Source organism: Artemia franciscana, chromosome 13, assembly GCF_032884065.1.
Source record: "Artemia franciscana chromosome 13, ASM3288406v1, whole genome shotgun sequence".
NCBI lineage: Eukaryota > Metazoa > Arthropoda > Branchiopoda > Anostraca > Artemiidae > Artemia > Artemia franciscana.
In genome coordinates this window covers 9593749-9609210 of record NC_088875.1, presented here as the reverse complement: position 1 = coordinate 9609210, position 15462 = coordinate 9593749, and the positions used below count along the sequence as shown (strand labels likewise).

Genomic DNA, 15462 nt, shown 5'->3' with positions numbered 1-15462 from the left:
GCCAAGATGCAAGAACAGTACAGCTCTTTGCTGAAAGCCTGAAGATGCAACTAAACACAAAATTACTTGACGATGACGTCTTATGGGGGAAGCGTCTACCCAACGGGACTTACACAGGCCAAAAAGGATTAATCGTTAGAGGAGAAATGGACATAGGGGCAACGTCCAACTGGCCCAATGATATTGAAATTTCAAAAAGGGATATGATATATCCTCATATCTTAGATGAAATTTGCCTTCTATCAAGAGCTCCAGGGGAAGTACCAAAATGGTACGCCCTCATTATGCCTTTTAAAGATATTATGTGGGCAGTTGTAGTCTTACTTGTAATTCTTGGTGGAGCTTTAATGGTCGCATTTGCATGGACATACAAATTGGCTGTTGGGACCTCAAGAGCCTGGCTGGATTGGAAGAAAGCTTTCTTCTATAATATAGGCGCTCTTTTACGGATCCCACAGATAATTGACAGGTGATTCATCTTTAACAATATATCAACAAAAATAAATATCTCAAAAAACAAGTTTAGTTTTTGGAGAAATGACAATCCTCTCCACAGACCCACTTCTCATACAGAAAGCATTTGTAAAATCCAAAATAAAACAGAAAGGATATTAGCTATTTGTTGATTCGTTTTTTAGAAAGGTTTTATCGTTTCTTTTCTGTGTAAAATACTGAAATTGAAAGGAGCAGCTTTTGAATATATTTTTATACAATCAGTAAAACTCTTGTCAATTCTTCCGTACCAGGGACGGATCTTCTTTAGTCTAAAGTCAGGCCAGCAACTTACTTTTTTGGTACCGAAGAAAATCACAAGTATCTGCAACCGGGGATGCGGATTTTTAATTTAGGTATTCAGGGAAATTAATAATGTAGATTATATAAGAACGATAGTATATGTATAAGAAAAGATAACCAATACAGTCAGGAAAACTAATAATGCAGATTGGAAAAAATGATAGTGTATGTATATAAAAAGGGTATCGGTGAGACAATTACTTGCTAATGCTATTACACTGGGTAAAAAGGGTCAATGATATCGTTAGAATAAAACTGAGAACAGATTTTTGTTGTTGCACTACCTGCCCCTCCTCCCCCCAAAAGAGCCAGATAGGAAAAGTCATAAGAACTGGAAGAATCAAAAAGAGGGGGCAAATTTCCCTGGGAGTCCATCCCTTTTAGCCAAAAATAAAAAAAAAGAGCTGCGAATGTTAATGCTGCGATTTAATTAATATAGTTTACAATTGTTAATTGCATTTCATTGTGTCCCAAGATTAGGAAAAAGGCATCCCAATTTAGTGAAAACCGTGCACAAGTAAAATACCTACATACAACAAACATACTGTAGCCAACAAAATTGCATTTTCCCCCCTCTATTAGCGTGTTTACTATTATTATGATTATTATTACTATTATTTCTATTATTAGTAGTTTGTTAGCTGTAGTCGTTTATCTATTTCATTTTTCTCTTGTTTGCACATTAGAAGGTAAAAAACAAAAAAAAAAAAATGACGAGAAGATTCGGATTGTTATAGCTGTCGTTTTGAGCGTGTCCACAAGGAGTATGGCCTTTTGTATGCAATTTGGTAGCCAATGAATCGATCCTTGGAAAAAGGATCGATGTTGTTAACTGTAAACGTTTATCTATTTCATTTTTCTCATGTTTGCACATTCGAAGGTAAAAAAAAAACAAAAAGAAAAAAAAATGACGAGAAGATTCGGTTTGTTATAGCTGTCGTTTTGAGCGTGTCCACAAGGAGTATGGCCTTTTGTATGCAATTTGGTAGCCAATGAATCGATCCTTGGGAAAAAGATCGATGTTGTTAACTGTAAACGTTTATCTATTTCATTTTCTCTTGTTTGCTCATTCGAAGGTAAAAAAAAAAAAAAAAAAAAAACACAAAAAAAAAATGACGAGAAGATTCGTTTGTTAAAGCTGTCGTTTTGAGAGTGTCCACAAGGAGTATGGCCTTTTGTATGCAATTTGGTAGCCAATGAATCGATGCTTGGGAAAAGGATCGATGTTGTTAATTGTAAACGTTTATCTATTTCATTTTTCTCTTGTTTGCACATTCGAAGGTAAAAAAAAAACACTAAAAAACACACAAAAAAAATGACGAGAAGATTCGGTTTGTTAAAGCTGTCGTTTTGAGAGTGTCCGCAAGGAGTATGGCCTTTTGTATGCAATTTGGTAGCCAATGAATCGATCCTTGGGAAAAGGATCGATGTTGTTAACTGTAAACGTTTATCTATTTCATTTTTCTCTTGTTTACACATTCGAAGGTAAAAAAAAAACAAAAAACCAAAAAAATGACGAGAAGATTCGGTTTGTTAAAGCTGTCGTTTTGAGAGTCCACAAGGAGTATGGCCTTTTGTATGCAATTTGGTAGCCAATGAATCGATCCTTGGGAAAAGGATCGATGTTGTTAACTGTAAACGTTTATCTATTTCATTTTTCTCTTGTTTGCACATTCGAAGGTAAAAAAAAAAAAAATAAAACACAAAAAAATGACGAGAATGATGCTCAGTATTTCAGGGTGTTTACATTTAATTTTACAGTTGTGACTGAAAAAACACATTACGATTTAATTACATAAGAAAGCTTCAAAAGTTTCCCTGGACCACTTGGAGTTTAAATAGCCCCTTTATTGGCTCTAACACTTTATTATAAAAACAATTTATTTCGGAACACTGGTCAGCCTTATTTCTGTTCCTACGATAAAACGACCGCTAATAAACATCAAAAATGCTTTGACTATTAGTCAAAAAATATTTTTTGGCATTCAATTTTTGTATTGTAGCTCAAAACTTAATGAAAAATATAGCCCAAAACCGGTTGTCTTTGAGTGGTTTACATTTAATTTCATAGTTCAGACCGATGAAAATACATTAAATATATTTAATTACACCCAATAATATTTTACAGGTCTCGCTGGCACCTGAGAGTCTATATTACAACTTTGTGGCTTCAGTACTTTTTTCTAACAACGATTTACATTGCAACTCTGGTTAGCCTCATATCTGTTCCTATTGTTAGTCCACCCTTAGAAACTATCAAAGACGCTTTGACGAATGGCCCAAAACCGTTTTTTGGCATTCAGTCCTTGTATCATATGTATCTCAACTCTACGAACCCGTTTGTCCAGGAGTCGTTGAAGAACTACGAGATAATTCCATACGATGTCGACTTATTTGCAGCAGCAAATCAGGGCAAAGGCATTACATGGGAACAGAAGATGGTGACCCAGTTCTACCAGAGAGTCGTTTACAGAGGTATATTATCTGGTTTATTAATTTTTTTCCATACCTCAAATAGACCAAAGCTATATGATGAACCTCGATAAGCCAAATTTCTTGATTTCCAAGTCAAAATTAATTGAATTTATCAAAGATGAATGTCCGTGACTATAGACAATACAGTTTAGTTTTTATGGCAGTTGGTATTAACCAAGTGACATATAGCGATCGCAAATTCTGTCGGTCTATCGATCGGTCTGTCTGTCGGTCTGTCTGTCTGTCCCGGTTTTGCTAGTTAAAATAATTAGGCAGGGTGTAATAATTTTTTAAGGATTTTCAAGAGCAAAACAAAATGCATTTTCGTAGAATATCTGCAAATTTGATGCCACTATGGAAAGGGTACCTCATGACAGAAACGTTCCTTGCAAAATGACTAGGAATATGTTTTACTTCAATAAAAAGAGATGGTGTAGCTAACCTTACGCAACCAGTATTCCGACTTAAAGGCGTTCTTTTCCTAAGAACGGAATTTTTCAAGGTTCTTAGGAACAAAAACCTTGGTTCTTAGGAAAACAAAAAGGTTCTTAGGGATTTAGTTTGACACTAGTTGAGCTTGAACGCCCATTTAAACAAAAGATGGTGAAACTGGTTTACCATGGGTGAGTTTACAAAGGAAAAGTTTTTATTTGTTTTCCTCTTAGATTATAGTTAATATGGCTATACAGCGTTCTTATGTGTCCCTGCACTCATTCCAAGCTAAGGGCTAACATTTCCAAATTACAACCAAATTAACTTCAAAAACGCAAAAACTCCATTACAATCAAATGAGTAAAAGTGAAATTTAAATTTTTCAGTTTTCAATTTTTTATTTTTTTCAGTTCGATTATTTTTCAGTTTTCAGATCCTATTTGCTCCTCCATGTGAATTTGATATTTTTTATGGCGCAATCGGTATAACTCCAATGTTTTTCCCTGTCAATCGTTCACTTACTTTACTCTTAGCTAGAAAAACAAGGCGCAGAATTCAAATGTAATGGATAGATTTAGGGTGACTATTTTATTAGTTGTTTTTTTCATTTGATCTTTTCTTTTATTTCATTTCGTTTCTTTACCTCTTTATTGGACTTGTAATCCTGTGTCCATAAGGGCGGGGGTTCAAGTCCTAGTGCCGTTTATTTGGTTTGGAACGGGAATCAGCGGTGTGACCCTATAAGCTCAGTCAGAATCGAACTAGCTTCAAATTGGTATCTGGAGAAATCCGGGGGAAGACATGGGAAGCTTTGGGAAATTTGATCCCTATCCCGCCTTGTACTCCCAGCCTAGGGAATATAATGAGGACAACGATACCTGCGCAAAGTGGATTATTGTCTGCAGGTGCAAAGATTTTCCGTTTTTTTACAAGACTCCGTTAAAATGGGTTCTAATGAATTATTAGAGTTGTTCTTCTCATTAAATCCCTTGCTATACTGAAATCAAATGCCGTTCTCGATTAACCTAGTAAATCACCTAGGGAATTTTCAGTAAATTGTCAAACGTAATTTTAGAGATTCAGACATTCCCTACTGTTATTTAAAAAAAATCTATAGCAAGCAAGTGCCTACGGAGGAGGGCTCGCCACCCTTAAGCCAAATGGAATATTCAATTTTCTTTGAAATTGTCTTATAACTTTCAAATAAAGCGCTTGTTTTTTGCAGTTTCGAACAATTTGGAGACCCTACAGAGTCCTTAAAACCTTCAATAAATTCAGGCATAGTTCATTGTAGATACAGATCCTATGATTAGCCACACCCCCTTCCCTCTTGAAAGATTTTCGACTAAACAAGAAATAATTCTGTTACTCAGCTTATTTTCTGCCATGGGTGCCAGCAATATCGTATTTTCTTTAAAAAGTGTTAATTTATGTTTACCTTTAATTATGAATTCCTTTAAAAAAATTAATTAAACAAATAATGGAAGGAAGCTTAAACTGCAATGGCCGCAATGCCTACCATTTTCTCAAACTTTAAGGAGAGTCCGAGTGAAGTACTTTAAATATTTCAATAAATTTTCAGTAAAATTTATTTCAATGAATTAAAATAAGTAATTTATTTCAACTTATTTCAATAAATTTTCAGTAAAATTTATTTCAATAAATTAAAATAAGTAATTTATTTCAACTTATTGCAATAAATCTCATTTATTTTATTTCAATAAATTAAATAAATTAAATATATAAATAGGAAATATTTTAAACAAATATACATGTTAATGAAAATACTGGTAAAATTTTGATACAAAAAAATGGACACCGTCCAGACATTGGACCTAATTACAAAGCTGTCTCCTTTTGAATAAATAAATCATAGAATTGACCAAATTTATGGTCAATATTCAACTAGAGTTGTGCAATATTATGCAGAGACGTTGCTCAAATAAAGATAATAAATGTGGTTTCTTAATAAAAAATGTCTTCTTATATAATTTACATGAAAATATCTATAAGACATATAAAATAAATTAAAAAAATTCATTATATATCATTCATAATTTTATACATTCATTAAATTTGATACAGTTAATATTCACATGAAAATTCTCAAACTTTAAGGAGAGTCCGAGTGAAGTACTTTAAATATTTCAATAAATTTTCAGTAAAATTTATTTCAATGAATTAAAATAAGTAATTTATTTCAACTTATTTCAATAAATTTTCAGTAAAAAATATAGTAATATTAATAAATATAGATCTTGAAAACATATTCAGTAAAAATAAATCTTATAATTACACTAAACATAAATTAAATTAAAAATTTCATGTATTTTTCAGATCAGTACGACACCCCAACAATTCAAATCGTAGATGAATGCCTTGGACTAATCCATCAAGTAGCCCTAGCCCCAAAGAACTCATTATTCACCCCTGATTTTGACAAACTTTCGATTCGCTTAACAGAAATGGGATTATCCAAATACTGGTTTAACGAAGCAATAGAGGAGTTGAAAAAGACTCAGCCCAACCCTCAGCCAGACTTGTATGAAAAACAGACCCTCAGAGCTTACGGATTGTCTGATCTTCAGGGCGGATTTTACGCCCTTATTTTCTTTTTTATCGTCTCAATCCTTGCATTCATTTTAGAATTTGTCTTTTATCAAATGAATAAAGTAGCACATGATTAGTTGACATTCAAAAGATAATAAAATATATAGAGCACTGAACATTTAGGATTAAAAACTAAAGACGTTGCAAAGCAATCGCAAAGGCGTTACAAAGACGTTGCATGAAAAACAGACCCTCAGACCCTTCGTTGCCATTGCATACTTTTTAGACCTTGTATCTGATCAAATGAATAGAATAGCACATGATTAGTTGACATTCAAAAGGTAATAAAATAGATAGAGCACTGAACATTTGGGATTAAAAACGAAAGAAATTGCAAAGCAATTGCAAAGGCGGTGCAAAGACGTTGCATGAAAAACAGACCCTCAGACTTTTCGTTGCCATTGCATACTTTTTAGAACTTGTATCTTATCAAATAAATAGAATATCACATGATTAGTTGACATTCAAAAGGTAATAAAATAGATATAGCACTGAACCTTTAGGATTAAAAACGAAAGACGTTGCAAAGCAATTGCAATGAAGTTGCAAAGACGTTGCATGAAAAGCAGACCCTCTGACCCTTCGTTACCATTGCATACTTTTTAGAACTTGTATCTTATCAAATGAATAAAGTAAATGAATGCTTGTATTTTAAGAAAAAAGTAGTTTCAGTAATTTCAAAAAAAAACTTACCTTTCCTTCAACTGAAGCAGTCCTATTCTTATAAAAATAGTCTAGTATGTCACCAAGAACTGCAGCGCATTGTGACAAATCTTGACGTGCTGCCAAATGCAAGCGTATGTGATGGGAGAGTACCGGAAGAGCGACACACCGCGAAGCTAGAATAAAATGACAATTCAAAACATAGCTGGGGCATATCTCAATCCTTACCTAGTCTAAGCCCAAGAGGCTAGTTTCTTAAGCCCCATACCATTTCCATGCATGTTGAGACAAAGAAGTTGCTTTGCTACATAAGTGTTTTGTGCTTTGGTTCTCTCCCATATTGGCTTTTGTCCAACCGTGAGTTTTTCCGTTTGTTTTTTCTGTGTAACATTTTATTGCTTTTTTTAATTACATTTTCTATTTTATTTTATCTTTAGTTTTATTTCTTTTGTTTTGTTATATACTTTCTATTGTTTTTTCTTTTTGTTTTTTCATTGTATCTTTTGTTTTTTTTTCCATTACATCTTTTGTTTGTTCGTGTTCTTTTTCGTTTTTTCCCGTTGGTAAAAGCTTCCGGACGTAAAGCCAAAATACTCGGATTATTTTTCTATTAAATAGTTTTTTCTTCACTGCTAAAAATTCCAACCGTTTCAACGTAAAGCCTATGTGCCATATCTGAGCAGGAGTGGATACAGAGCTAATTTGTGAGGAGGGGGTAATAAGAAAACTTTGGCTCCCTTATTGGTATTTATCGTGCTTCCACCACTGTATTATATATATAATGTTCCAGATTTCAAAGAAAAGATTTGAGAACTAGAAATCACTAACTTGGAATTTGCCGATCTTGTATAATACTTATGACCGGTAATTTACGGTAATTACCATCGATTAGTTTGAGTTAGCTTACAACACAAAACAGAATACAAAACATCGCTTTCTAGGTGCGTTGGGATAAAAAGCATAAAGATCCTCCAGAGCCATTGCTGGCGCATAGGGCGTCGAATCGACGTTTCAGTTGCTGGGAGTTTTTTTTACATGGACAAGTAGCAAGCTTGTCGCCCAACCACTAGTGTGGCGGTCTAGGTGCGGTAGGGGGTCAGTAATTTATCATTGGGGGGGTGAAAAAGCAAAACAACTGCTTTCTTAGGCTCCAATTTTTAAATTGGAAAAAACAAGTACGGTTCTTCAAATATAGGCTTAATCTTCCACTTCAGATAATTCAATAGAATATTTTCTAAAGTTCAGGCGAATGAGCACTCCTCGTTTATTCTTATCAGTGACATTAAAGAAAGAAACCTTTGCCAAAAGCCATCTATAAAGTCTAAATAAAACCTAGAAAAAAAGCCAAACTAGTTCTAAAAATCAATTTATATACTAAGGGTTCTGGAATTTCTGAGAAAGGAATTGTGATCTAGAAACCACTGGTACAAAATTTGGCAATTAGCTCAAAAAGACAAACAACTTTTGTTAGGCTAAAAATTTGTCTATATAGTAAAATAGGTCAAATATAATATGTTAATAAAATGGGTCAAAATGTCTTACAGGGTTGAGAGAAAATGGTTGTAGCGACTATTCTTTTAATAAGATGTAATTTTGCGGCAATAATTTCTTCTGCTGACTCGGTTGCTCCAAGGCTGTCTATGAGCTCTGATATTCCTCCAGCAAGTGACTCAGGATCGAGCACTTCCAAAAAATTTGAAATAGCTGCTGGCATTACCTTCAGAAATATTACCTGCAAGATTTATTTATTTAATTAGAAAATAAGTAAAAAGAATCATTCTTTTCAATGAAAACAATACATTTTTAAGAAAAAAATACCAAAAAGTTAGGAAACATGGTATCCTGGGCTTATATCGCTCCTCAAAAATAAAAAATAATTCACTCGATTCTATACCAGTGCGTACTACCAAGAGGTAAACAGAAAACAAATAACTAGCCAGTCGAAACCACACCAGCAGACAACAGTGTATTGGCATCCTTCATTAATTGCCAAAAAAGAAAGTTGTTCCAGCAAAATTCCTGATGTATAATCGGTCGAAAAGGACGATCTATGGTAATTCGTCCTGTTTCATCCACAAAACGTGTCCTAGCCCTCAACTTTTCTCTAATTATAGTCGTAGAAAGTTCGATAGCACCACATTTTTTGTATAGCTTACTATTTAAAATACGTAAATATAACACTTCAAAATAGGGATGAAGCCTTTTAATTGACAGTGAAAAAATATAAAAAATTTTAACTGGATATTTCGGACACATATACAGTGTCCACCATCAGCAGTAAAACTACTACTACTATTACTAATAACTCACTGCAGCACCAAGCCACCTGAGGCCAAAACAGCTACGCACGCTCCTCCTTCAATCTTATCTATTTAAAGCCTCTCTCTTTACACCTTCCCAGGAAGTTCACATTTCCTTTACATCTTTACTTATGACATCAATGTCATTTATGACATTTTTGGAATGATTTCGGAGAAACTTAGGTTTTGTTATTGATAAATGGGGCCATTTTTGGGTGTCCAAAAAAGCTAAGAATGTTAAAGTGAGACTTTCAGAGGATGTTGGCTAGAAAATGCATTAAATCAAACGTTGAAATGTATGAAAGTTGAGACTTAATGAATAAGTTGAGACTTTAAGTTCAAAGGTAAGTTGAGATAATCAAAAGACATTATGGGCCTTCAGGAAGAATATGAATCTAGGTTGTTAAAAGGATGTATCTGCAGTATTTAACGACCAGCTAAAGGTATAAAACTGAAACTAAATCATAAGACATTGTATGCAACTGGGTTGTCACAAAAGTCTATCTACAATATCAAACAGTTCGTGGTAACGAACTGTAGTAAGGAGCGACCCGGCTCAATAGTAAACGAAACTCTAAAAAACGTAATTTTGATGCTAAAAGATACATCAAAAGAATCAGATTTTCATGCTGATTCTAAATATATAAGTTTCATCAAATTTAGTCTTTGTCATCAAAAGTAACGAGCCTGAGAAAATTTGCCTTATTTCGGAAAATAGGGGGGAACACCCCGTAAAAGTCATGGAATCTTAACGAAAATCACACCATCGATTCAGCGTATCCGATAACCCTATAGAAAAAATTTCAAGGTCCAATCCACAAAAATGTGGAATTTCGTATTTTTTGCCAGAAGACAGATCACGGGTGCCTGTTTTTTTTCCCCAGGGGTCATCTTATCGACTAAGTATTCCCAGAGTGTTGCAAGAGGGCTCATTCTAACGGACACGAAAAGTTCTACTGCCCTTTTTAAGTGACCAAAAAAATTGGAGGGCACCTAGGCCACCTCCCACGCTCATTTTTTTCCCCAAGTCAGCACATCAAATTTTGAGATAGCCATTTTGTTCCGCATAGTCGAAAGCCATAATAACTATGTCTTTGGGGATGATTTACTCCCCCACAGTCCCTGGGGGAGGAGCTGCAAGTTACAAACTTTGACCAATGTTTACATACAGTAATGGTTATTGGGAAGTGTACCGACGTTTTCAGGGGGATTTTTTTGGTTTGGGTGTGGGGTTGATGGGAGGGGGCTATGTGGGAGGATCTTTCCTTGGAGGAATATTTCATGGGGGAAGAGAAATTTAATGAAAAGGGCGCAAAATTTTCTAGCATTACTATTAAAAAAAAAACAATGAAAATATAAACATGAAAAAGTTTTTTTCAATTGAAAGTAAGGAGTAGCATTATAACTTAAAACAAACAGAGATTATCACGCAAACGAGGGGTTCTAAAAATACTTTAGCATAAAGAGAGAGGTATTTAGGAGGAGATACATACTTCGCTCTTTATGCTAAAGTGTTTTTAGTAATTTCAACTATTTATTCTACGGCCTTTCTGATTCAGGGGTCATTCTTAAAGAATTGGGACAAAACCTAAGATTTAGTGTGAAGAGCGAGGTATTAACGAGGGGATACACCCCCTCATTTATATAATTAAAAATATAAGAATATAAAAGTTTGTTACGTAAGTTAATATTTAAGTTACGTATATTTTTTACTAATAAACGTTGGTTAAAAATTAAAAGTTCTAGTTACCTTTTTAAGTAACCGAAAAATTGGAGGGAAACTAGGCCTCCTTCCCCACCCCTTATTTCTCAAAATCGTCTGCTCAAAATTAAGAGAAAGCCATTTAGCCAAAAAAAGAATTAATATGCAAATTTCATTTTAAAAATTTATGTATGGAAAGCCAAAATCAAACATGCATTAATTCAAAAAAGTTCAGAAATTAAATAAAAAAAAATAGTTTTTTTTAACTGAAAGTAAGGAGTGACATTAAAACTTAAAACGAACAGAAATTACTCCGTATATGAAATGGGTTGTCCCCTCCGCAATCCCTCGCTCTTTACGCTAAACTTTGACTCTTTGCCACAATTCTACTTTTTAAAACAACTAAAAACTTTAGCGTAAAGAGTGAGGGATTGCGGAGGGGACAACCAATTTCATATATTTAATCTCATAAATGGCTAAGGATATTATGTTGAAACTTTGAAGGAATTTTTAGGGGGGAAATCTAACTAAATCAAAAGATACGGATCCAGATTGTCAAAGAGGTGTGCAAAACTTTTTTAGGCTGATATGCTGAAAAATTTCAGGCCATGAAGGCACTTCAGTCAAAGGTTCAGAGCCAAAAAACTTCAGCCAGAAACAAATCTGGCCGCTTTGATTCTTGGCGGCCTGTTTTTACATTATTCTTTAAAGAAACATATCAGAAGTTTTTTTTAATGCATGAAGTGGTGATACATGCATATATTTATACATAATACATATATTTAATATATATTTATGTATTATATATTATTATATATATATATATATATATATATATATATATATATATATATATATATATATATATATATATATATATATATATATATATATATATATATATATATATATATATATCAAATATTATTATATATTTCCACATATATTTAAACAAACAAATGATTAGTACAAAATATTATAAAATAAGATCCTTATAATAAAATGGTCGATCAATATTCGACTATCTTCAAGGTTTGAACAGGATGAGGATTTCGATGTCTTCAGACCAATTGAAAGCAATAACCTTAGCAGATTTTCAACTTATTTATTTGAACAATATTCCCCCTTCCCATCCACCCAAAATTCCATAGTAAAACTATCATTAAAATTTGTTGCATTTGTTGCAATTGAAATTTCATTGAAATTGTGTCCGAAATAAAAATAGTAAGCAAAAATCTTAATTCTTAAGCAGATTATTAAGAATTTTAAGATTCTTCAGATTAATTCTTAAGAATGAACAAAAATCAATAAAATAAAAATAAAAGTTTTCAAATAAAAGTAAAGAGCTATATTAAAGCAAAGACGAACAGAAATAGAGTCAAATAATAATTCAAATTCAAAATGAACAGAAATCACCATCAATGAATAAATGAGACCCAATACAAACAGAAACTACAATTTATAATTAGGTGAAACCTAAAACGAACAGAAATTACAACAAAGCCTTCCACAAGCCAGATCGTTATTTTCACTTTAGTCAAAACAAGATATATTTTAAACACTTTCTCTTTTATAAGACTTTCAGGCATTAGCATCATTATATATTAAAGAGTCATTCTATTTATATTAGTTCTTTTTACTAACTTCGGATGATGAATGACTTTTGTTTCTTGTTGCTGTTTTTTGATGTTTTAACAAATGAAAACCACATAGCTCAAAATGAAATATTTTCTGGTAAATTGCAGATCGCGCTCTGGCCTTTAGAAGGCTAGGGGAATGTTAGTCCTACCTCTGTTTGTGATAATTTCTGTTCATTTTGAACGCTGACTCATTTGCCAAAATATCAACAACAACTACAAAAGAAACAAAATCACCATAATAACCAAAATTGCTGAAAAGACCTAATTAGAGTGGGCAGAATTGTTTAATCTAAATTTATTTCTAGAAGCCTAGCAATTGTAGACTTATTAACGCCTAATAAGCAAATAATAAATAACGCAGATTTAATATACGGAAATAACGCCGAACCGCAAGCAATTTTTAAAATACATCTTGTCGAGAAAAACAAAAATGACGCTTTAGAAGATTTAGACCTGCTACTGTTTTTGGTAATTTCTGTTCGTTTTGGTTTCACATCATTATTCATTGTAAATGTTGTTTGTTTTGGATTTAATTTGTTTATGATAGAGATTTTTGTTTGTTTACATTTGAACTATTATATGACTCTATTTCTGTCCATCTTTGGTTTGACATAGCTCTTTACGAATAAATGACCTAAAGCCAAACTGGCCTACCACAACATAGCAAAGAAGAAAATCTTGAAAAAATAACGGACCCATAGTCAGTGGAAACAAAAAGAAACAGTCAAACAAATATTTTGCTGTATCAGAAGTTGCAGAATAACAAAAGTGACAATAAACAACCAATCAACTTATATCAATAATATAAATAATAATAAGAATAATATATAATAATAATAATAACAATAATAATAATAATAATAATAATAATAATAATAATAATAATAATAATAATAATAATAATAATAATAATAATAATAATAATAATAATAATAATAATAATAATAATAATAATAATAATAATAATAATAATAATAATAATAATAATAATAATAATAATAATAAGAAGAAGAAGAAGAATAATAATAATAATAATAATAATAATAATAATAATAATAATAATAATAATAATAATAATAATAATAATAATAATAATAATAATAATAATAATAATGATAATAATGATAATAATAATAATAATAATAATAATAATAATAATAATAATAATAATAATAATAATAATAATAATAATAATAATAATAATAACAATAATAATAGCTATAATAATAGCTATAATAATAATAATAATGATAATAATAATAATAATAATAATAATAATAATAATAATAATAATAATAATAATAATAATAATAATAATAATAACATTTATATAATAAATTCAACTTAAAATCAACAAATACTATGAAAAACAGGAGTAGGGTTAATGCAGCTAAGCTTTCTAAGGCCAAAGCGTCATTTGTGAAACGCTAAAAGCAATTTAGTTCTATTAGTGGGTTTTATGTTTTTTATGTATTGTTTTCTTTATGTTTTATTTTTTTACAGAATCAGCCAAAAAAAAATGCCATAATAACCAAAACTGCTGAAAAGATCTAATGAACTACTCAATAATTATAGGTTTGGTACATATCTTTTTAGCCACCACACTCAAGACGAATAGTTAGGATAATCCTAATGAAATATACCTAAGTATGATGAAAATAAAATACTTTAGTAAAAAATTATTTGAAACTACAACAGAGAATTATGGAAATTATGCCCCCCAGAACACATTATATTATATTGTTATATTATATTATATTGTTATATTATAACCTAACCAAAATACCAACTAAGATATTTAATTATAATATACCTACATTGTAATGTATATACACTCTCTCACGCTAAGCTGAAAGAAACTAGAGAAGGAAACCGGTTCTTCCAGACCAATAACCTGAGCGTGGTGGCTATAACAGATGAGACCCTCGGGTTTATTAACGTTTCAAAGAGAAAACGTTTAAAATATGTGTTGTATTCAAGAAGCGCAGATATCCCTCTGGCATTTAGAAGGCTTAGGGGCGTTACCCCTATCCTTTTTATGGTAAATTCTGTTCGTTTTATTTTCAATTGTTAATTAATTGTGATTTTTGTAGGTTTTGGGTGTCATTTATTCATTGATTAGTTATTTCTCTTCATTTTAAGTTTGGATCATTATTTGACTCTATTTTTCCTTGTTTTTGGTTTGATATAGCTCTTCATTTTTCTTTGAAAAATTTATTTTTCGAAAACTTTTTGTCGTAAATAATCAGTTGAAAAGCCTAATCTGTATGACACTGCGGGATCGGACTATAATCCATATCACTAAAATTCATTGATGGAACATCTATAGTAAGATCTTTTAAAATTTATAGCTTAACTTAAAGGAAAACTTACGAAAACTAAAAATTTTTTAGAGTTTTTGACAGAATTGGACAATTGCCAAGAAGACTAAATAACTTTGCAGTGAGCGAACCAGCAAAACCATGTCCATGTCCTTCGTATACCAGAGGACCGACTTCCATGTACAGTTTATGAATGGTACCCTGAAGGGAGGCCCAAAGGAACTCGACCAAGACGTACCATACGACGGTAGTATGAAGTGGATCTGAGTAGAAGGAAACCTCCCTTCAACCAGGTCTGGGCTGCAGCTCCGCTCCGTTATGTGGTGTGTGGCAAAGTTTCATGGACGCGCCCTTATTGGCTCGAGGTTTTAAGGCACGCGAGCCAACAATTAAGATGTCATTAATATTCACATTTCAAAAACAAAGAGCCCACCTTGTTTTTGTTTGTTCTGATCCATCAATTCGTACAGTAGTCTATGAAAAACCATCACAACTTGAAATCGAGTCGAAAAAACTTAAGGTGT

General features: G+C 32.1%; 1 protein-coding gene across 1 annotated transcript in view; it reads right to left on the bottom strand.

Annotated features, from left to right (window-relative positions):
* LOC136034245 (dedicator of cytokinesis protein 3-like) overlaps positions 1-15462 on the bottom strand; it is a 248524-nt gene that overhangs the window by 67090 nt on the left and 165972 nt on the right. Inside the window, exons 19-20 of the mRNA XM_065715385.1 lie at positions 8518-8707; positions 7006-7151 (exon numbers count right to left, since the gene is read on the bottom strand). Of these exons, the coding sequence (XP_065571457.1) occupies positions 7006-7151; positions 8518-8707 (336 nt within the window). The remainder of the gene's footprint in view (positions 1-7005; positions 7152-8517; positions 8708-15462) is intronic.